The sequence below is a fragment of the Bidens hawaiensis genome, unplaced genomic scaffold (genome assembly GCF_021521415.1).
Source record: "Bidens hawaiensis isolate Kalapana, Puna unplaced genomic scaffold, B.hawaiensis_p1.1 tig00018749_1, whole genome shotgun sequence".
Classification (NCBI taxonomy): Eukaryota; Viridiplantae; Streptophyta; class Magnoliopsida; order Asterales; family Asteraceae; genus Bidens; species Bidens hawaiensis.
This window is the reverse complement of record NW_027492842.1, coordinates 117087-139146: the sequence shown is the minus strand read 5'-3', so window position 1 is coordinate 139146 and position 22060 is coordinate 117087. Positions and strand designations below refer to the sequence as shown.

Sequence of the window (22060 nt, the reverse complement as noted above, 5' to 3'; positions counted from 1 at the left end):
AACAAAAAGCAGATTGTCGTTAATTCGAACCTCGTCGACGGGAATGAGAAGGGCCTCGTCAACAAGACACTTCTTTAACTGCGAAACATGAAAAACATTGTGAACTCTACCGAGTTCCGGCGGCAGCTCAAGACGATAGGCAACTGGTCCGATCCTTTCAAGGATTTTGAATGGTCCAACATACCTAGGAGCGAACTTTCCCTTCTTCCCGAAACGGACTACGCCCTTCCAGGGGGAAACTTTCAGCAGAACACGGTCACCAACTTGAAACTCGAGTGGCTTGCGTCGTTTGTCTGCGTAGTACTTATGCCGACAACGGGCGTCTTTGAGTCGCTGTTGAATGATAGCGATTTGATCGGTTGTTTCCTGTATTAGTTCCGGGCCGATGATCTGTGAATCCCCGGTCTCGGACCAACACAAGGGTGAGCGACACTTGCGACCGTAAAGAGCTTCAAACGGCGCGCATTTAATAGAAGAGTGGTAACTATTGTTGTAAGAAAATTCTGCCAGCGGCAGATGAGCTTCCCAACTATTACCGAATTCAAGGATACAAGCTCTCAACATGTCCTCTAGGGTTTGTATGGTCCTCTCGCTCTGCCCATCAGTTTCTGGATGATAGGAAGAGCTAAGCTTCACACTTGTCCCAAAGGCCTTTTGCAAAGATTTCCAGAACCTGGAAGAAAAACTGCTGTCGCGATCAGACGTAATGCCCTTAGGCACACCATGACGGGAAACGATCTCACGAATGTATATCCGCGCCAACTTTTCCGTAGTGTAGTCCTCACGAACCGGGATAAAGTGAGCGGATTTAGTTAGAATGTCCACAATAACCCAAATTGAGTCATGACCGCTAGGCGTCCGCGGTAGCTTGGTGATGAAATCCATAGCTAACTCTTCCCACTTCCACTGAGGAATAATAGGTTGCTGAAGCAGCCCAGACGGCCTTCGATGCTCTGTCTTGACTCGCGAACAAGTCAAACATCTCATCACGTATAAAGCGATGTCTTTCTTCATCCCGGGCCACCAATAATGAGGTTTAAGATCTTGATACATTTTGCTGCTGCCGGGATGAATCGAGTATCTGGACTTGTGGGCTTCACTTAGAATAAGCGTTCGAAGAGGCTCAGAGTTTGGGATCCATGCTCGATCAAGAAAATAGAGGATGCCGTCCAACTTGGTTTCGAATTTCTGTTCGGCTCCACACGACAAAACGCCCTTGAGATCTCCATTCACAAGCGCCTGATTCTGAGCTTCGCGAATTAAGGAGGGAAGATTGGATTGAATTCGAATAGAGTGCAGCTGGGTCCTTTCTTTACGACTCAATGCGTCAGCCACCACATTAGCCTTTCCCGGGTGGTAGCGGATTTCACAATCGTAATCGCTGAGAAGTTCGACCCAGCGTCGCTGCCTCATGTTCAACTCTTTCTGATGGAGGATGTGCTGTAAGCTCTTGTGGTCGGTATAGATGACACACTTCGTGCCGTACAGGTAGTGTCTCCAGATTTTTAAGGCAAACACCACAGCACCCAACTCGAGGTCATGCGTGGCGTAGTTCTTTTCGTGCACCTTGAGTTGTCGAGAAGCGTAAGCGATGACCTTCCCTCGTTGCATTAAAACGCAACCGAGGCCTTGATTTGAAGCATCGCAATAAACGGTAAAGTCATCGTCACCTTCCGGAAGCGATAGAATCGGTGCACGGCAAAGTTTATTCTTCAGAGTTTGGAAGGCTTCCTCTTGATCTCGTCCCCACACGAAGGGTTCTCCCTTCTGAGTCAGAGTGGTCAAAGGCAAGGCAATCCTGGAGAAGTTTGAGATAAATCGGCGGTAGTAACCAGCCAATCCAAGAAATGAACGGATTTCGGTAGGTGTTTTAGGCGCTACCCAATTTCTGATGGCTTCTACCTTGGCAGGGTCGACGTGTATGCCGTCGACATTGATAACATGTCCCAAGAATTGAACTTCCTTTAGCCAAAATTCGCACTTGGAGAACTTGGCATATAGTTGTTCCTTCCTGAGAAGCTCCAAAATAAGCCTGAGATGAAGCTCATGATCGGTCCTCGAACGAGAATAAATGAGAATATCGTCTATGAAAACAATGACAAACTGGTCGAGATATGGACGGCAAACGCGATTCATCAGATCCATGAAAATGGCGGGGGCATTGGTCATTCCAAAAGGCATAACCATGAACTCGTAATGACCGTAACGAGTTCGGAACGCAGTTTTCGGGATATCCTCTTCCAGAACACGCAATTGATGGTAACCAGAACGCAGATCGATCTTAGAGAAAAACGTAGCACCCTGAAGCTGATCAAAGAGATCATCAATTCTCGGTAACGGGTACCGGTTTTTGATGGTCAGTTTATTAAGCTCCCGATAGTCAATGCACATACGGAAAGTCCCATCCTTCTTTTTGACGAAGAGTACTGGGGCTCCCCATGGAGACGAGCTAGGGCGAATGAATCCCTTGCCAAGAAGTTCTTGAAGCTGATTCGATAATTCTTGAAGTTCCAGCGGAGCTAGACGATAAGGAGACTTAGCAACAGGGAGAGCACCAGGAATAAGATCGATACGAAATTCCACCTGCCTGCTAGGAGGAAGTCCAGGCAGCTCATCGGGAAAAACATCAGAAAATTCACGCACGACAGGGAAGTCCTGCAGTCTCTTGACTTTGGATTCCTTGAGAGTAACACGGGCTAGAAATGCGGGATACTTCTTTTGAAGGTACCGACTGGCTTTTAAGCAAGAAACGATTCTTAGGCATCCACCCGACCTATCCCCTTGAATGGTTAGAATTTCACCAGAAGACAGAGGGATACGAATAAGTTTCTCGGCGCAGATTACTTCCGCGCGATTGCTAGACAGCCAGTCCATTCCCACAACTAGATCGAAGCTTCCAAGACGAAAAGGTATAAGGTCAATACTGAACGATGTGGTGACAAGAGTAAGGGTGCAATATCGAATGACAGACCTCACTTGTGTGGACTCTCCACTAGCAAGTTCAACAACCAAGGCAGGTTCCAACTCGGAAATTTTTAATTTCAGCAAAGGAACCAATTCGCAAGAGACAAAACTCCTATCAGCTCCTGTATCAAATAGGACAGACACCCAATTGTTGTTAAGAGTAAACGTACCAGTAATAACATCGGGGTTTTGGCGTGCTTCGGCAGCTCCAATGGTGAAGGCCCTCCCGCGAGCCGGAGGAACGTTGGTGACGCGAGGGCATCGATTTCTGTAATGGTCCATCGCGCCACACTCGAAGCAGCCTCGAGCAGGGTTAGGCTGAGGGTTAGCATTCCCCACAGCCAATTGGTTGCCAGGACTCCTGCAGCGCTCCACCAGGTGTCCGAATCGTCCACAATTTGTGCACTTGCGGCACAACTCACTTGTTGGGTGATGATAAGAACATAAGTTGCACTTGGGATGCGGCCCAGTATATTCCTTTCTCGGTCTTCCCTGAACTGTTGCGGCTGAAACGGGGGCCATGGAGTTGATAGGCGTAGCACCAGTGATCGCAGTTAAGTAGGTCGCTTTCCGCTTCCTATTGTTCTCCTTTTTCGCTTTCCCATCGGAAGATTTGCCCTTATCCTGATGCAAAACACCGGACCTGAGCTGTTCCCTGGTCAAACGGGCAGTGAGATCGATCACTGCCTTAAGTGTAGTGGGGTCAACTGCAACCGCAATGCCCCTCATAGAGTCCGGAAGACCGCTGATGTATTGCTCGACAGCGCGTGAAGCTGGGGTAACCATGTGGGGCACCAATAGGGAGAGTTCATGAAATCTCTCCGTGTACTTCATGTGATCGGCGCCCTTCATCGTGTGCGCCCTAAACTCAGCCTCCAATTTCTGGAGTTCGGTTCTCGGAACGAACTCCTGCGTGACTAGCTCAACAAACTCGGCCCAGGGCAAGGCTAAGACCGCGTCTCGCCCCCTGGTTCTAATCTCGATATTCCACCACGTGAGAGCCCGTTTGTGGAACATACTCGCCGCGAATTTGACCCTGAGTTCATCCGGGCAAGAGCACATGTTGAATGAAGCTTCGACTTTCTCGAACCACTGGAGAAGACCAGCAGCTCCCTCGGATCCATTAAAGCTCGTAGGCCCAGTGTTAGTAAAAGCCTTATAGAGCCTGTCGGCCTGAAGAGTAGGATTCGGTTCTGGGGCTTGTGGCGCACCCGAGGTTCCTTCTTGCCTTAGGTTGTTAACCAGACCCGGAAGAACTGCTGCAATTTGCTGCGCTATGATGGCAGCGAGGTCAGCAGGGTCAGCATTGACGGACGAGCGACGAGGAGGCATTCTGAAAAAGAAAAAGAACGCGCAAGAATGATACCGGGAATAAGAATAACAGGATAAGGAATAGCCAAAGAATACATCGCTACGATAGACACAATTAAAGATGCAGCACATAAGCACATAGCAAGCACATAAGTGTGGGCGTGTGATAGTGATGCATGAATTATCTAGAGTTAAGGGTCCTAGGTTATAGTCTAGGTCGGTTTCCTAATTCCCTATAACCATTGGCTCTGATACCAATCTGTCACACCCCGGTCGTAATGGCGGAAAACCGAGGCGTGGCGACTAGGTCGTGATTGATTGAGCACAATAGTATAAAAGTCTAAATGCATAAACATAACCAAACTGTCAAATATTACATCATCCAGGTAACATGAAACAAATTGTTTTAATACAAAATATCAAGTTTCCAAACAACTCCTAGCCTAGCCTTCATCTCTCTAAGGCCTCTATCAGCTATTAGCTACTTCCTGCTTCATTTCCTGAAAACATGTAATAAAACGTCAACTACAAAAAGTAGATGAGTGAATTCATAGGTTAACTAATACTGTAGTGATAAGCCCTACACAAGCATACTAGGCTAAGTTGTAGGGGTTTATATATAGGGTGTACCATCGGCTAACCCACCACTCCTACAACTTATCCTACTATGCTTGGTATGCTTATCATCTCAACTGAATCTGCAAGAGTTTCGTATAAAGATTCCAATTATTATTTCCATGCATGCAGGAGGAACGGTATCAAGGATATATGTATAAGATACCCAAGAATCATATGTAACCATGCCATGATGAAAAATGATAATGATGCATAATGATCACACAAGACCTGACATCGACCCCACACAAGACCACACTATGCTACTTGATTTCCTTGATGGTAACCCAAATCGATCACTTTGGGTACCATGAGAGAATTCTAAAGCGTACTTTAGTATCTCTTGGATTCCTAATCGATCACTTAGGAGATCCTTCGGATCCTTAATCGAACACTTAAGAGATCCTTCGGATTCTTAATCGAACACTTAAGAACCCCATAGGTCACGTGTATTCTAAATCGATCACTTTAGAATCCCACATCTAGTGACGGCCTGTCTACCAATCGACCACTTGGAGATCAAACCTATGCACTATTGTGACCTATATTGCCACTGTTCACACGATCACAAGACTGACCAATGAATAATGTGTTTTCATGATAAAGTATAACGGGTACATGACTTTGATTTCCAAACGTCCAATGTTCCCTAAACGCTGAGTGATTCCCATATTTACTCCTGAATATTTGATTATGCATACACAACTTCCGAGAAAGTTAAGGTACGCGTAACCTGCCATGATTACTTGTTTTCCCAATGTTCATTGTTTGCAAAAGATTTGTCAAGTGTTTATGATAAGTAATGTTTGAATAAATGTGTTTTGTCAAAACGTGTACATTTACCATGTTTTCACCCCCAATGATTTGAAAGGCTTTAAAAGAAAAATGGGGGCTATGAACTCACCTTGTTGACTAGGTGTGGTTGCTAGGGCGGTCGGGTGCTGTCAAACGTCGATCCTCTAAGTCTAGACAAGGACATAATAAGTTAACAACACAGTTTAAGTCTAAGAGTGTAAGCCTTACACGATCTCGAGCAAAAACTAGGTTTTAAAGACGAAACAGCTTGGTTCTGACCTGATTCGATCGAATAGGAACACATTCGATCGAATCGAAACACATTCGATCGAATAGACACACATTCGATCGAATAGACACACATTCGATCGAATAGACACACATTCGATCGAATAGAAACACATTCGATCGAATAGACACACATTCGATCGAATAGAAACACATTCGATCGAATAGACACACATTCGATCGAATAGAAACACATTCGATCGAATAGACACACATTCGATCGAATAGACACACATTCGATCGAATAGAAACACATTCGATCGAATAGACACTCATTCGATCGAATAGACAGACGTTCGATCGAATACGAAGCTCATTCGGTCGAATGAGTTGGAGACCATTCGGTTGCTTTCCTATTCGGTCGACTGGACTGGTTCGATCGACACATTCGATCGAATGAACTGATTCGATCGACTGGTTCGATCGAATGAACTGATTCGACTCCTTCAAGCTGGGCGACGGAGATACCCACGGGTTTTCCAGATTTTCCAGATTTTTGACCCAAAATCGAAGTTTTTGACATGGAAATGCTCGGGATTGAAAGGGGTATCGATTCCTAGTACTTTTAAACACAAAAGCTTGCATTTTGACACCAAAAATGACGGTTTTTGACCAAGAACACACTTGACACAAAAGTCGGAGTTTTTGCTCGATTCGGGGCGGGTTTTGGTTGTAAAAACGTATGATTTTCAAGAAGATCTTACCGACAACAACGATAAACAGATTGGTGGACTCGAATCTTAGATTGGATGACTTTCTCTCACTACTCTCTCTCTAGAAGTGGGAGTGTTTGGGTGGGAAGTGTTGGTGGAAATGAAAGAGATGGTGTAAGAATACTTGATTTTCCGCTTAAATACTCGGGTGACTCGGGTTCGGGTTTAGGCTACCGACGGGTCAAGACTAGTCGAGTTCATAAGTTTTTAAACAAACTAAAACTTTTTCAGCAAAACTTTTATAAACCATTTTCCGAATAATTATTTAAAATCTTTTTTTTTTTTTTTTTTTTTTTTTTTTTTTTTTTTTTAAATAAGAACATTTTATTTTTCAAAAGCATAAAAATTAATATTTTCCAGGCGTAAATGTCGTTTTATAAAATAAACATTTCAAATGATAAAAGCAGATTTCTCCAATGATATGGGTTCCGAACTTATCGTCCAGAACCCCAAAGTGTATAGTTTCCGATGATTCCTTGATTTTTGTCTACCAGTCAAATTCCAGGGCGTTACAGCTGTGCTACATCCTATCAGGCGCCAAACATTCCCTAACTACTTGGGGAGCGTAGTGCCAAAGATCTTCCTAAGCATGGTGCAAAAAGGAAATATCTTACTGAAAGGGACGTCCAGCCAATAAGGAAGTGACAACACATAGTCAATAATACTACATAGTACAAACATCATCATTGGTCAACTGCTTTATCCGCCAACCTTCTAGGCGCACGTGGGAACTCTCTAATTGGTGGGACTCCTGACATAGCAGGCGACCCAAACCTCCTCTCCTCCCATCCGGCTATAAATATCGCTCAATCTCCAACAGTAAAAGGATCAAAACTTTTAGGCGAGAACACCCACTAGTGCTCCGTGATAACTTGTATTCATTATTTACTTAGTCTCCTGTAATGATTCTCACACCAGAGGTGGTTACAAGAAGACCCTCCCTTCTCCTTATATGGTGTTTTGTTTTACATGTGGTTACACTCAGATTGACCGGGTTGTATCTAACCCCCGTGGGAAATTCTTGATCTCAACCAAAGGACTAAGTAATTAGACCGAGGGGTGAACTAGTGTTTCTTCACTTTCAATAATTCTAATCTCAGCCCCATACGGATTAAACAATCAGATCAAATAAACGAACACAAGGCCGGTATTGGGATGATAACACTCGACTCTTTCGTATAATCAAACAAACTTCACGAGCATACAAAGAAAAAAGACTTAATAAAACAATATCTAGACTCCTATTTATAGATCTACTAAGCTTGCTCTTCAAGACAACTAATCTTGCACACCCACCCTTCACACCCCCTCTCGAACGGTATTCACTAATCACTATCCAAACCTGCAAAAATGATTCTTAGGTAAATTTAAGGCGTTACTCCTCTACACCCAACCTAACATCAATCCTTGTATCTATCAATCTATGCTTGCTCTTCAAGACAACTAATCCTGCACACCCACCCTTCACACCCCCTCTCGAACGGTATTCACTAATCACTATCCAAACCTGCAAAAATGATTCTTAGGTAAATTTAAGGCGTTACTCCTCTACACCCAACCTAACATCAATTCTTGTATCTATCAATCTATGTTTGCTTCCGGATCTTGTATTCTCATAATATCTCCATACTTGGCCCGATATACCCCCCAAGAGTCCCCATTAGATTCATTTTATTTTATTCATATCATTTTAAGAAAAAAAAAACAATTATAAGAATAAAGATAAAACAATTACATGCTAGTTTAGTATATTATTATTGTTATTTTTAACGGTGACCTTTTTGTGTGTTAGGTTCAGTGATGAATTAAGTTTTTTTTTTCAGCAGGTTCGCTATTCGGGTCGATTTAACAGTTTGGGTCGTTTCGATAGTTTGGGTCAGTTCACTCTACCAAGAATGAGATTTTACGAAAGATCAACTTTGCTTCCTTAACATAGTGACCAAAACGTTCTTTTAGAAAGGCTAGCCTATATCTCTTTGTTATATATCTTATAACATGTAATCATAGCAATCACACGATTCATATAATTGCATGCTAGCTAAGTTGCTACATATAATTGCATGCTAGCTAAGTTGCTACGTATATTGATTTTAGTCCACAGGAGTCACATAATTTTGTGCAAAGTAAACATATTTTAGCTAATCAAGTGAATGCCACAACTTTTGAACTTGCGGTAATAAAAAAAGTAAAAGAAACAACTAAGGGAGTGTTTGGGATTCCTTATTTAACCTCCTTATAACTTATATAAGCCATAAGTTATAAGTTACAAAGTTGTAACTTATATAGATTATCCACTCACAATTTTTAACTTTTCCAAACACCTATTGAGTTATAAGTCATAAAGAGATAAAATAAGCAACCTCAAACACCCCCTAATAGTGCGATTTGAATCTAGTCATCACAGTGACAACGCAAGATGTTTACCACTAAACCATGGTTCAACTTTGTTTATGAGTTCACTCTCATATTTTATATAAGCGTTTTATACAAAATCTTAAACTTAGTGGGTTCTCGTGAGCCCGCACCCGGTTACCTAGATCTGCCCCTGGGTAGGTCACCGCGTTCTTCAATAGAGAGCCCTGTTGTCCAACACTGACCACATTATGCTGTGTTAATCAGGCCCGCACTGGCTTCAAAGTTTGACTTTGGCGTTTCTCCAGAAAACCATACTATATATTCTATATATTCGTTGTGCCACCACAAGAGCAAAACTTTTAATGTAACATACGAATATTTATGTTTATTATTATTATTATTATAAAAACTTAAAAAAGATTCATATTTTTGTTTTTTGAGATTAACATCACAAATCAGATAAACCTTCCACCATCATCATCATCATCTTCAATCTTCATGCTTTCTTTCACTTTCTTCAAAACCCTAATCAACCCTTAACCAATAACCATGTCACCTTCCATTAAACCCGACTTCTCCGTCATCACTCAAACCATCCACACCGTCGCCACCTTCCTCGCCCCACCGCCGCCGCTACCGCCGTGCTCCGATATCTCCGGCGACGCTTCACCGTCGTCTTACGACGGCTTAAAGAACGATCTAGCTGAAATTGGGGACAGTTTAAAGATGGGTATGATTGGAATTACAAAATTTGCTTCTAATTTGCTCCAATTTGATCAAAGCAGTGGTCTTGATGCTGTGGGGGTTACTGATGGTGTTGTTGAGTTTGTTCAGGCGGTTTCGGTTCGACCCGAGTGGTGGATTGATTTCCCTTTGGCTTTATTACATAAAGGTTTGATTTTTATTGTTGTTTTTGTGTTTTTTTGGTAATTGTTGGTTTTAATCTTGGGTATGAACCCGTAAGGAGTTAGGATCGATTAGGTATTTAATTGCGTCAGATTCGTATTTGATCAAGAGTTGGATAGAGTTTATGGCAGGGTAAGCAAATAGTGTATAGGCGCCACTAAGTTACTAATGTGTCATACGGGTAGTATGGTATGCAGAAAGTGATCAAACGGGCTATATGATAGGGCAAAAATAATAATATGCATCGTAGGACTGATGTGATCACTGACAAAGTCATACAGACCGTATGACCTTTTTTGACCTATCATATAGCCATTGGCGGACCTACGCCTTTGGTGTAGGTGTCAGCCGACCATGTGAAAAATTTTTTTTTTAAGGTATTTATATTTTAAAATCACCGGTAGCAGTCTCTCTATTCCTACAGGGTAGAAGTAAGGCTGTCTACATCTTACCCTCCTCAGACCCTATCATAGCTTTGCTATTGGTGGGATTTACTGTGTACGATGATGATAATTTATATGTTAAAATCATGATCGAGTGATTGACCTATATAAAATTTTGACACCGATCCTATTCCGATACCTGTGAAATTTTTTTCCTGAGTCCGCTACTGAATAATAGCCCATATGATGTGGTTCACTGACGCAGAAGTGGCTGTCTTGGCCAGCTAGAAAAAGCTGTACTACACGTATGATCATTTTTCGCGCTGTCGTTGGCCCATATGATGGCATCACTAGATATTTGTATAGCATCACTCGTGTATCTATAGAACGGCCCTTTATGATATTACCTTATTGACCCTGTTTTTTGAACTTTTTGGATTATTTTCAATCTAACTTCCCGAAAGCGAACATATTCTTGTGAACATAAGCTAAAATTTGGAGTATCTAAATGCAGATTTTCGCATGTCGAAAGTTCAGAAAGATCACACCGTTGCCATACAAGATTTGGTGCCAACTCTCGCTACTTTGAGACGTACAATTCACAATTTCATGAATGAACAACAGTTTTGGATGATCTATTTTATTCTGTTGGTCCCGCGGTTAAACGAGAATGATCGTTGCCTTCTACTAACCCCAGAGGTTAGATTATATCTTCAGATAAAATATAATCTTTATTATTGCTATTTAATATTGATTTGCTTGTTCTACTATAGATTCTTCAAATGCATGAGGATACTAAGGGTAGTATGGTAAATAGAGCCAAAACCAAAGCCTCAGGCGAGGTTGAAGTTGATGATGCAACAAATACGATGAAAAATAAGAAGCGCGAGGATGATGTTTGTTTCACTGATGTGGAAGATGAGGAATATAAACAAACACAAAGTAGCAGGGTTTCCTCAGCAAGTGAAAACAGTGATTGGATTCGTGTCGGTGGGGGTGGGACTTCAAAAGCAAACCGATCAAGGTATCATGAAAGACGGTCAGAAAGTGAAGGGTCGTCAAGTGATTGGCATGCGGTTGAGGATGGTGATCTATAGTACATTAATCGTTTTATCCTTTTGTTAAATATTTACTAATCGTAACATCCAACTTTATATAATTCATTTTGTCCATAACCAGTTTACGGTTTCCTTTTGTTGTGTCAGCACTTAAGCAACAGAGATAAAGCGAATAATATTAGTTGGTACGAGAGGTCGAATGTTTATTTTTGTGTCTTTCTATGAATTTGAATGTAGTACAAAGGGTGATTCGGTCAACTAGTCGAGGCTGAGTGCGTGTAAATTCACATTGTAAAGGTCGATTCATCTCTAGGGTTTATCTGAATGCTTGGTTGGTTAATATGTTTTGCTTTTGACATCCGGTTGAATTCAGTTTTAGTTGATTTATAATGGTCTCAACTTTTAAAGTATATGTTTCTAACGATCCACGACTAACAGAATCCTAACGTCGTTAGTTTCAGGTGTTTGGAAAAACGGTTTTGGCCAGAAAACTCAATTTTTTTCCCGAAAACTAAACATTTTCGTCCCAAACATCTTGGTAACTTCGTATTTGACCTTTAGGAACTTTTTTCTAGTAAAAGCCCAATTATTAAGGTCGCCGGAAACTCTAGAATTATCGTCGAAATCGGTTGATGGTGTTCAAGTGGTGGTAGTTGGTTAACGGTGAGTCAATTGACAGTGGTTGCGGTGTTCATGTGGTGTTTTCCGGCAACAAATTTGAATTTTCCGACCAAAAACGTTTTCCCGACGACCTGAAACTAACGACATTAGGATTCTGTTAGTCGTGGACTATTAGGAAAAAATACTTTAAAAGTTTGGACCATCAGTAGCCAATTTATTAATTGGGACCGCAGTGACCAAAAGGCAATAGTTGAGATCATTAAAAACCAATATACCATAATAATTTGAACAAATTCAAAAAAATCTTATCAGCCAAAAATATTGATAAAGATTGATCCAGAAAAAACAACATTGTAACTTATGTTATACTAAAAAAGAAGTAATAAAGGATACAGATTCACATATAAACTTTGACATAAACCACAATGTAACTTATGTTTTACTAGAAAAAAAGTCAGAAAGAATCCAGATTTATATACAAACTTTGACATAAGCCTTTGTTTCAATGTCTTCCACTAGAAGGCGGAAATGGCGGTTGATGCCACAAAACTTGGTTAGAACTTAACCTGCCAGTCGAGCTAGGCGGCTGTGGTGGTGGCGGTGGTAGCGGCTGTGGTGGTGGTCTTACGAATACGGGTGGTTGAGAAGTAACAGGCAAAACTTGGTTAGAACCGAATCTGCCTGTCGAGCTAGGCGGCTGTGGTGGTGGTGGTTTTACAAATACGGGTGGCTGAGAATTAACAGGCAAAACTTGGTTAGAACTGAACCTGCCTGTCGAGCTTGGCGGCTGTGGTGGTGGCGGTGGTAGCTGCTGTAGTGGTGGTCTTACAAATACAGGTGGCTGAGAATTAGCAGGTTGGAATGGTAGGTACGGGAATGACGAATGGATCTCAGCTCGGGGCGGTGGGGGGCCAGGAGGCAGTGGAGGGTGTAAAGGTAATGTCTGGAAATTTGAGGTGGTAAGTGGTGGCGGTTGGTTGTGAAGCTCAGGCGGCTGCCATTCTGGCATATCATCGTCGTCAAACAGTTTGGTCTTTTTTGACGACGGCTTTAACGAACCGTTATTATTGTTGTTCCTTTCTATAACATTCACAACTGAAGGAAGTTGAATCAATGAGGAATTATTATCCAACTTTTTAGGAGAATTCAAAGGCTTAGTTGCTACAGTTGACTTTCCACATGCAACACCAAGGTCAAACTTTGACTTTCCACATGCAACACCAAGGTCAAACTTTGACTTTCCACATGCAACACCAAAGTCAAACTCAGGAAGATCATCATCTTCAAAAGGTCTTTTCTTTACCACCAAATTACAAGGCTCTACCTCAGCGCATGTTGTGGTCAACGGCAAAGTCAAAGGCTTGTCAAGTTGACTAGATTCTGTCTTTTCAGGTGAGAGTTTCTGTTCAGCGCGTTGTTTTGAAGAAAAACCGGGAGGTGAATTTTGAGACTCGGTTAAACCGGGGCTATTTTTAACATCTGTTGTATTCTCAACAGGATTTGACGGTCGGTTTTTACGCCATACAACACAACCGATCATTGAATCAGGTTTGTCATCAAGAACCGACATGCCTTTAAAGAAACCATATTTTGCCAAAATTGTTATTATGGGATCGCTGCGAGGGCATATGTAAAGATCTGTACCCGACAAAAGATGTGCAAACCCGACACGAGAACTTTTCTTGTATCCTTTGGCTACCTGAAATAAATAAAAACCAATATATAAAAAATTCAACCATTTTATGTGTTGATTAAGGTAAACTTGTTAATCATTACCTCTTTCATGCCATTCAGTCCGTTGTTAGATGATCCCTCGTTCCAGCATATCGAGGCTACCTATTCAACACGTGAACGGGCCAGATCAGTAAAAAGATAGTTTTATATTAAGGAACGATCACAGACACGAATGAACATAAAAATATGATCATTTACTTGTTTGTTTGGTTCATTTACAGTCATAATAATATTGGTCGGTTTGAGAATCAACTTATTAGCAATCTTGCTTATCCCAGTTCTAAAAAACTACCATGTGTGTTTCCTCATCTAATAACCACTATGGCATTCATGATGCATTTAATGGCAGTTGACACCTTACAAGTTACAACATCTTCATCCATATATTATAATTTTCAGAAAATGAAAATGGATTCATAAATCATAATTTGGAAGACAGAATATATTAGTTAGGATTGGATAATTTGTTGCTTAGACATTTTTATTGATGTCGAAATATCTTGTATTCGTAAAAAAATTTAATTTATTTCATTGGCGCAAATGTATCAACGACGATGCATGCTGATGCTGATAATTTCATATAATTACCGAGCCTTGCACTTTGAGCCAACAGTATTTGGATTCAACACGCAGATTTACTGTAATCTTTGGCACACAACCATCATTTAATTGCAAGCAATCATTAGTTCAAATTGGCGTGTATGCTTATAATAAATCTATAAGAAGATAATTTGTCTAATTCCATAGTCATCCATAAAGTTTACTTCTACAGCAGGTTTCAAATTTGTGTACTTGCTGTTTTCCATATATGCAAGTATGTATATACAATTATACATGTATTAACTATAAATTCATTCGAATGAAGGTGTTAATGCGTGAACTTCATCCTCAACATGTTTCGATACTCATGAGTCATGTTCATTGGTCAGCCATCATCAACTTGAAAACGTGTCTAAAATTGCAGTCAGGGTCAATTCATATTGCAGCTACTTTATATGGAAGATGAGGAAGCCCGTTTGGTTTACGAGCCTCCAAATGGAAGGGGAAAAGGCTGTGCATTTAAACAGTAACCATAGTCTATATGGAGATATCTGGGGGGCGATTAAGAGAATTATTTTGAGTTAATGATCCACTCTATGATAGCTCAAGTGCTCAACCATGGCAAATTGGGTGGTGATCTTAGACCCGATTTCTTAACTGTTGTGGTGCATCTACAGCTACGGTTTTGACATTGCAGCCCTGTCGCTTGTTTGGTGGTGAATCTGTATCTAACCCAGCTGTAGATCTATCCTATTTTCGACCATGTGATTATACAAAAGTTGATTGGTTTTTGCCTATAACACATAAGGGGTCTGGATTCGGTACTTGAACATGGAACTTAATTGGTTGATTGACAATGTCCCTCCCATTAATATGGGCAAGAGGGTGGATAAATTGGCGATCGATGTTGGTGGAAGCATGCTAAAGGTAATCCACAGGACCTGTAAAGGTACGGTTCCATCTATTTGTTCTTTGGCTAGTAAATGAAAACCAGTATGCCTCATTGTTAATGATTTTACTAAGCATTAGATATCTCCTAAGTAAAACTGAACGGATCGTCCATGCCTTGGCATTAGAAAGCCTGACGCGCTCCAAGAAGCTTAGGTCCCAAGAGTTAAAAGTGCGCAAGGCGAAAACTTCATGTTAGCGAGACGCCACACATTCATAGAATATTTGTAAATTATAAATGAACTCTAGATAATAGTTACTGCACTAACAATCTTTGAACACTAAAAAGATGTCTCAGCATCTTGTCGAAACCATCTACGGATCTTGTCCCTTTTCACTGGTCGCTTTCACTTATAGTGTAGCCATTAAATTTTTATAATATGCATTTATTGAAGTGCTAATCATGTATAGGTTCACATGTGAAGGGGGCATTCTGGTAATAAGAAAAAAGAAAGAAAATAGAGAAAAAGTTCCATACATTGTCTCGGCTCTCGATGTGGGACAACATTCGTGGATTAGTCACAGGGACAATTAGCTTCATATGTTATCGAAGGGAGCATTATACATTGTGATAAACATAATGAATGAAATGAAACTAGTTTTTTATGTTTAGTGTTCTTGGATTTGTTAGTTAGGATGGAGCAGCAGCTAACGGACATGAATATAAAGAACTTAAATTCTCTTTGAATCGGTACTTCTGCATATTTTCTAGATGCTGCAAACTACTAGTTATCACAGGGGCATATAAGATTTTTATTGTGAGTTATTGTATGCTGCTCTCCAGCTTCAAATTACCAGGTCTCACAGAGTTGAGCAATTTCTATAAGAAAAAACAAACTATTGATATTTTGATTTTTTTTATATATAAATTCATCAACACCATGAATCCTTTATTATTTTCAAGTATGAAGTAAATACAAGATCAGCCAACTGTTTCTTGATCATTTATGCCAGCACTGCATCCTGAGATGACTAGTATTTCTGTAAGTAATTTCAACCCGTTTTGGCCCAAGTCTATTTCAACATGAGACATTCAGATTTTGAAGTGTATTAACTAAATTATTTGTATAACTTAATGTCATTCACAACTCATAAAAATTACACTAGCTGATAATTTACTCCAGGTAAAAAGCTGATAAATACAAATTTCGCTTAAGCAGCAGAACATATTTACAACTAATTCAAAAATTTACAGATTTCACAGTTTGCAGTTGATGCATTGTCTGTTTTAAGATCTATTTCTAATTCTGGTCGGTTCTTGGTCTTGAAGGTAACCCATGCTCCAATGAGAAAGCGTTAAAAGGAGACCTTGGTTAAAGCCAAGGATGATGAACGACCAATTGCTCAAATGATCGACTTGTATATGGACCAGTGGGGGTCAACAACTCTAAAATAATAACCAATGTATGACTTTTTAAAGCAATTGGTATTTATTTAAATTGTTGTTTTTATTATTTCAACTAAGACTAGAATGTTGGTTATGACATTATCTTGACAGTAATTAATATTTCAGTTGCAATCTTTCATTTCATTTAAGTCTCTAGTCAGCACGTAAGCCGAAAATAATTTGGTTATGAAGGTAGCCTATAAACGGATGCTAAATTTTCTCGCATATGGGTTTATATTTAAGCATTTGCTAGAGCGTAACTAGCACTTTTCTCGCTTCCATTCCAAGCTCTCTCTAATGCCAAAAACAACTTGATTCTTGGAGAGTTTGTCATCCAAGCAAAAGATATAAAACAATACGTATAAGTGCATCAAGAGGGATAGATTATACAAAATAAATGAGTAGTGGTGTTGTATAGCTTTATTAGGATCATAGTATCATGCATAAGAGATTAAAACTGGTACTCATAGTGAGGAAGTCATGGGTTCTTTCGTTGTGCTCACATGTTACACACATGACATATTTGTTAAATGATGTCTTGAAAAGGCAGCTCTACGCCAAGGACAAGCCACTGCCGGTAAATGTCCGTTTTATACTTGGATTGTAACGTATAATAAATTCATTGCAGTAAAGAGTGGATCGTTTAATAATATTTTTTGCTTGAATAGATATTTGTATTTAGTTCTACTTTTTCCTAATCATGGGACTTATAGTCAGTTGCTTTGATTATACTCCCTTAGTTCTTGCTATGTTAGTACTTATTTGACTTTGAAAGTCAAACGAATCACGTGTAGCATCGATGCTTATATCCTAACAAAAATTGGTATGATACTATAAACTAAAAAAAATTAACAGCAAAGGGATGATGAAAGCAACATCTTACCATTAATCCACGATTCCTCGAGCGAGGAAGACCTTGAACGTACTTTTCAAACGCCTCTAATCTTACTTTTCCTTTAACTTCTATGAACTCAGGCCAGTGGTTACCAACCAATTTCTCACCACTACAAACAAGCAATTATGCATAAGATGGATTTGATTTATCATCTATCATGTTCAATTATTCAAACTCCCATTTAAGCAGAGCGTGCAGATTCAAGAAATTGATATCACATGCAAATATGTAGAGGGCTGTAAACAACCCAAACGTTCAGCGAACAGTTCGTGAACCGTTCGGTGGGAAGTTCGTTTACGTTCATTACCGAACAAACACGAACAAGAAATTTTGTTCGTTTAGTTAAAGAACGAACATGAATAAAGGTTGCGTTCTTTCATTTGTGTTCATTTATGTTCGACAGTTTATGGTCACAAGTTAAATGTTTGTTTTGTATTTTTATATATTATTTGTAATAACCAGCCTAACATTTAATTTTAAATTTTATAATTTTATAGTTCATGTACAGTTTGTTTCGTTAATGGTTTGTTTTATAAAATCTTGCTTTAACTAACAAATCTAACTCGTGTTTTGTTGGCATTATCATAATAAAACCGTCGATTGGGTCTGATTATGTTTATAATTATTATCTCAGGTGCTTTAATTATGGTGATTATGTCTAATGTTTAGGATTAAGAATGTTATTTTTTTTCCGTAAATTGTACATGTTCGTTTGTGTTCGTGAACAACTTCAATTCCTTAACAAACGAACACGAACAAGATTCTCCGTTCAGTTATAGTTCAGGAACCATTGGCGAACAAGTTTAATGCTAAACGAACGAACATGAACAAGGCTTCGTCAGTTCAGTTCGTTTCGTTTACAGCCCTGCAAATACGTAATAAAAATGATGGTAGAAAGTCAACAAATCCAAAAAAATAATGATAATTTTAGTAAAATCTAAAAGCTGTTAAAGTAAAATCTGTAATAAACTAAAAGCAAGTTGAAAAAGACCTTTTAAAGAAGGCAACCGCTGATAAAGTGACAGAAGAACTTAGTTGAAGAGATCCTTCCCACAGTTGTTCAGAACAACTTATTTTCTCTTGATTGTTTCTACCAACAATTGATTTGTCTACATTTTGAACATTATATGTTCGTCCATCTTTTGAACAAGAACCAATTTCTTTTGAATCACCTGATGATTCTTCCACAGATGGCCCTCTGCCATCAACAGAACCTTGTTTCAAGATCTCGACAAGTTTCATGTATTCAGGAGTTCCGATTTGAAGTGGCGTTTTCTTCGGCCCATAATTGGCGGAGAGAAACGTTATCAACTCTTGCAAATTAGAATCAACGATAGGTTGTCCAGCATGAGTTTCTGAAGAATTATTCTGCTGATGAAACTGATTATTAATAGGAAATCCAGGTTTACCATCTTGCAAGTTTGACCCGGGAGAAGTCAAAGTTGTTACATTATCGGATAATCCTTGAAGAGGTTGTAGTACCATATTGTTTGAAAAAGATGTCTGAGCTGGTAGGTTAGTACCAGGTTTATCTTCCCATTTATCTTTCAACATAATACCGATTATGGATTTAAACAAATTGATTTGCCAACTGAAAGAAGGAAAAAAAAAGATCAACGTGATGAATATTGCAAAACTAATTATTATGCAGCAGTATAAAAAGGATAGAGGCCTTTCTTCTAATTTTCATTTCTGTAAATCATTTTTTGAAGGAAACATGCAAAATAACTAAATTAAGGTAATACTTATGCATACCCCTTCCATTATTTTCTTTGAAACTTGGGAACTTCTTGAAAAAAGTTTCACATTTTGCTGTATGAGTTTGTCAATTTCAGTTATGCATTGATGACGTGGGCTCTTTTGATTGCCGTATGATCATAGTATCTACATGAGCATGCAACACAGATAACTGAAGCTTGTACTTTTGCTCATGAATCATTGTGAGTTAGTTTTTAGCGTGTGACCTTAATTCTGGTGATCAGATGCTGCTGTGACAATCATAATTTAGGTTTGTTCCGATGTATTTGTTGCTCTTATTCAATCAGATTAAATTCAGTTATATGTTCATAGCCAGTCAATTGCCACTCGCAATTGCATATGATATTTAGGTTATAACATTAGAATTGTCTGTTTTTTTCTTTTGGTATATTAAAACATCCAAGTCTTCTTTGTTTTCAGTTTCAACCTTGATCAGGGATTATGTTATCCGCAGTTTCCATAAGGAAACTGTGTCCTAATTGGGCCATTTTGTATTAAAAAGCCTACTGTCAAAATGATGTCATTTAAAAAAAAATTGTGTTAAATTTATATATATTTATACATAATATTAAACGTTATATAACAATGTTAAATGTACCAAACAGTACACAAAATCATCTTTTAATGATCCAGATTTTTAGAAAGAATGCAATTATGCGACCAAAACGAGAAAATGAAAAGAAGATACGTTTATATCTTTGCAAAAAGCCCTTTTCAGTGTGCTGAATACTACTACTATACTTTACTCTCGCTCTACCTCTAGAAAAAATATAAGCAGACGCTATACAATGCTGAAAGTAAGGAACTTAATACTGTGTTATGTATACAATGTTGAAAGGGACTTAATACTGAGTTATGTATATTATTAGAACCATTTTGGACGGGATTATTTAAGCAAACTCTCTCATCGATTAGACCATTTTCTACTTTGTGAACTTATTCAATGGGCTATATTATACATAATAGATTGTTGAGCCATCAAAAAGACACATAGATGATAGATATGAGGATGCTGAGGTAGATGTATGGGTACACAACGTTGGACGAGATAGAAATGAGGTCTTTCAGGAAACGTTAGGAGTGGCTAGCATATCGACTAAGGTAAAAGAGAGTAGATTGAGACGGTTTGGGCATGTGAATTGGAGAGAGACAACGACAGTTACAGCCGTAGGAACCCTCACTTTGGAAGAGAGAAGTAGAGGCAGACCCAAACTATCTTGGGATGAGCAAATTAGGCAGAAGTTGATAGACTTCGTACAGACGTACTACTTGTACTAGTTTTGTCTTTGGGGCTTAGCTTTTCCTATCTTTTGGTGGCCTTTGCATTTTACTGTCTTCTTGTGTTCTTGGTTTAAAAAGGCGTGCCTCAGGCGCGAGGCTCTCGAGGCGTTAAGGAGAACACCTTATTTTACGTGAGGCGAGAAAAAACATGAGGCGCCTTGAAGCGGCGCATCAGCGGGTGAGGCGTTTGAGATGGCGCTTCATGTGATGCAGTCTAAATTAAATTAAAAATGTAACTGCTTGGGCCCATCTGCTTAAAATATTAACGCTGGGCCTCATCTGTAAAACATTACCAGCCATATTATATATATTTATCATTCTATCTTCAACTCAAATCACTCTTTAATTTTCATAATCAAAGTTTATCTGCTCCTCAATTATTACTCTCATCTTTATAATCAGTTCAAGCTTATCTTCTCCTAATTATTACACATCTTTTTATGACTCAAGAGGCATGCTTTCTTCATTATTATTTTATATTATACATTTATACTTTCTTTTATTATTAAATGCTTGTGTAATACATTTTTTATATTTAATCCACTCGTTTTTTAAGAATGTAGTAAGTGTTTTGCAACTTTTAAGTGTGTTTTTATAATTAAACTACGTATAAAGTATTCATGTTTAGCTTTATAAATATGTTTCATCTTTATGATTGATTAACAAGTAGAATATGTAAGGTATAATTAAATTTTAGTATTTTTTGTATTGAGCGCCTCACGTACGTGAAGCTCTCGCCTCACGCCTAGCGCTTCGGTTTTTTGGACCAAAACGCCTCGCCTCGCCTAACGCTTTTTTAAACCAAGCTCGTATTTACGTCTCCATAGTTTTTTATATGTTACTATTATGCGTTTTCATCATTTTTTCAATTATTAGTAGCTTACTAAGCTATATGTTTAGTAATTTTGTTTCTGCTATTTATATTTCATGAGAAGCACTCTATGTTTTTAATATACTTTTCATGTCTAGATATAGTTTCAGAGTTGGGGGTCTTACTATGTGATAGAGGTATGATTTGTCTACATCCCAACCTCCCATACGGCATACCCTACCAATAACTGTGTTATAGGTGGCACTGTCATTGGTATTGTTGTTGGTTGTCGAACCTATTCGAATCAACCTCATGTTAACTTTCATGGTAGTTAGCAAATATGCTAAAACAAATTTAACCTTATCAAGGGTATGGGTCAAAATACATAATGTTTACCCATTCTATTTCACATGCATAATTTCCATGACACTCTATTGTAGATTGTGTAATGTCACTCATTATTTCTTCACAAAGGTGCAACTTAAATGTGTAAATCTTCCAAAAGAGATAATACTCGAATGAAAGTTTTAACCTAACCAAGCATGACTGAATAACGGGGCGAATAGCTACACATATAATAGCATCATTTTTAGGGGAAAATATGCTTTAAAATGATAAAATGAAGGACATACCAATCTTCACAACATGTGTGTCTATCATTAAGGTAGATTAGCCCTTGATTTTAATCCCTTTCTTG

At 39.1% G+C, this 22060-nt stretch overlaps 2 protein-coding genes across 4 annotated transcripts; one reads left to right on the top strand and one right to left on the bottom strand.

Annotated features, from left to right (window-relative positions):
• The first annotated feature begins 9590 nt into the window (after window positions 1-9590).
• On the top strand, window positions 9591-11503 carry LOC143556889 (uncharacterized). Its single transcript, XM_077046104.1, has 3 exons — window positions 9591-9933; window positions 10845-11029; window positions 11104-11503. The coding sequence occupies exons 1-3, from the start codon at window positions 9591-9593 to the stop codon at window positions 11425-11427; spliced, it is 852 nt and encodes a 283-aa protein (XP_076902219.1). The 3' UTR covers window positions 11428-11503.
• A 945-nt stretch (window positions 11504-12448) lies between these two features.
• LOC143556900 (uncharacterized) lies at window positions 12449-19102 on the bottom strand. 3 transcript variants are annotated; one of them, XM_077046112.1, is made up of 5 exons: window positions 18505-19102; window positions 17502-17622; window positions 13786-13845; window positions 12777-13708; window positions 12449-12686 (listed from the first exon to the last, which is right to left on the bottom strand). In XM_077046112.1, the coding sequence occupies exons 1-5, from the start codon at window positions 19065-19067 to the stop codon at window positions 12512-12514; spliced, it is 1851 nt and encodes a 616-aa protein (XP_076902227.1). In that variant the 5' UTR covers window positions 19068-19102; the 3' UTR covers window positions 12449-12511. The 3 variants fall into 3 exon arrangements, with proteins under 3 accessions (XP_076902227.1, XP_076902226.1, XP_076902228.1); XM_077046113.1 differs by having other exon boundaries at window positions 12451-12619; window positions 12728-13708; XM_077046111.1 differs by having other exon boundaries at window positions 12450-13708.
• Between the last annotated feature and the right edge of the window lie 2958 nt (window positions 19103-22060).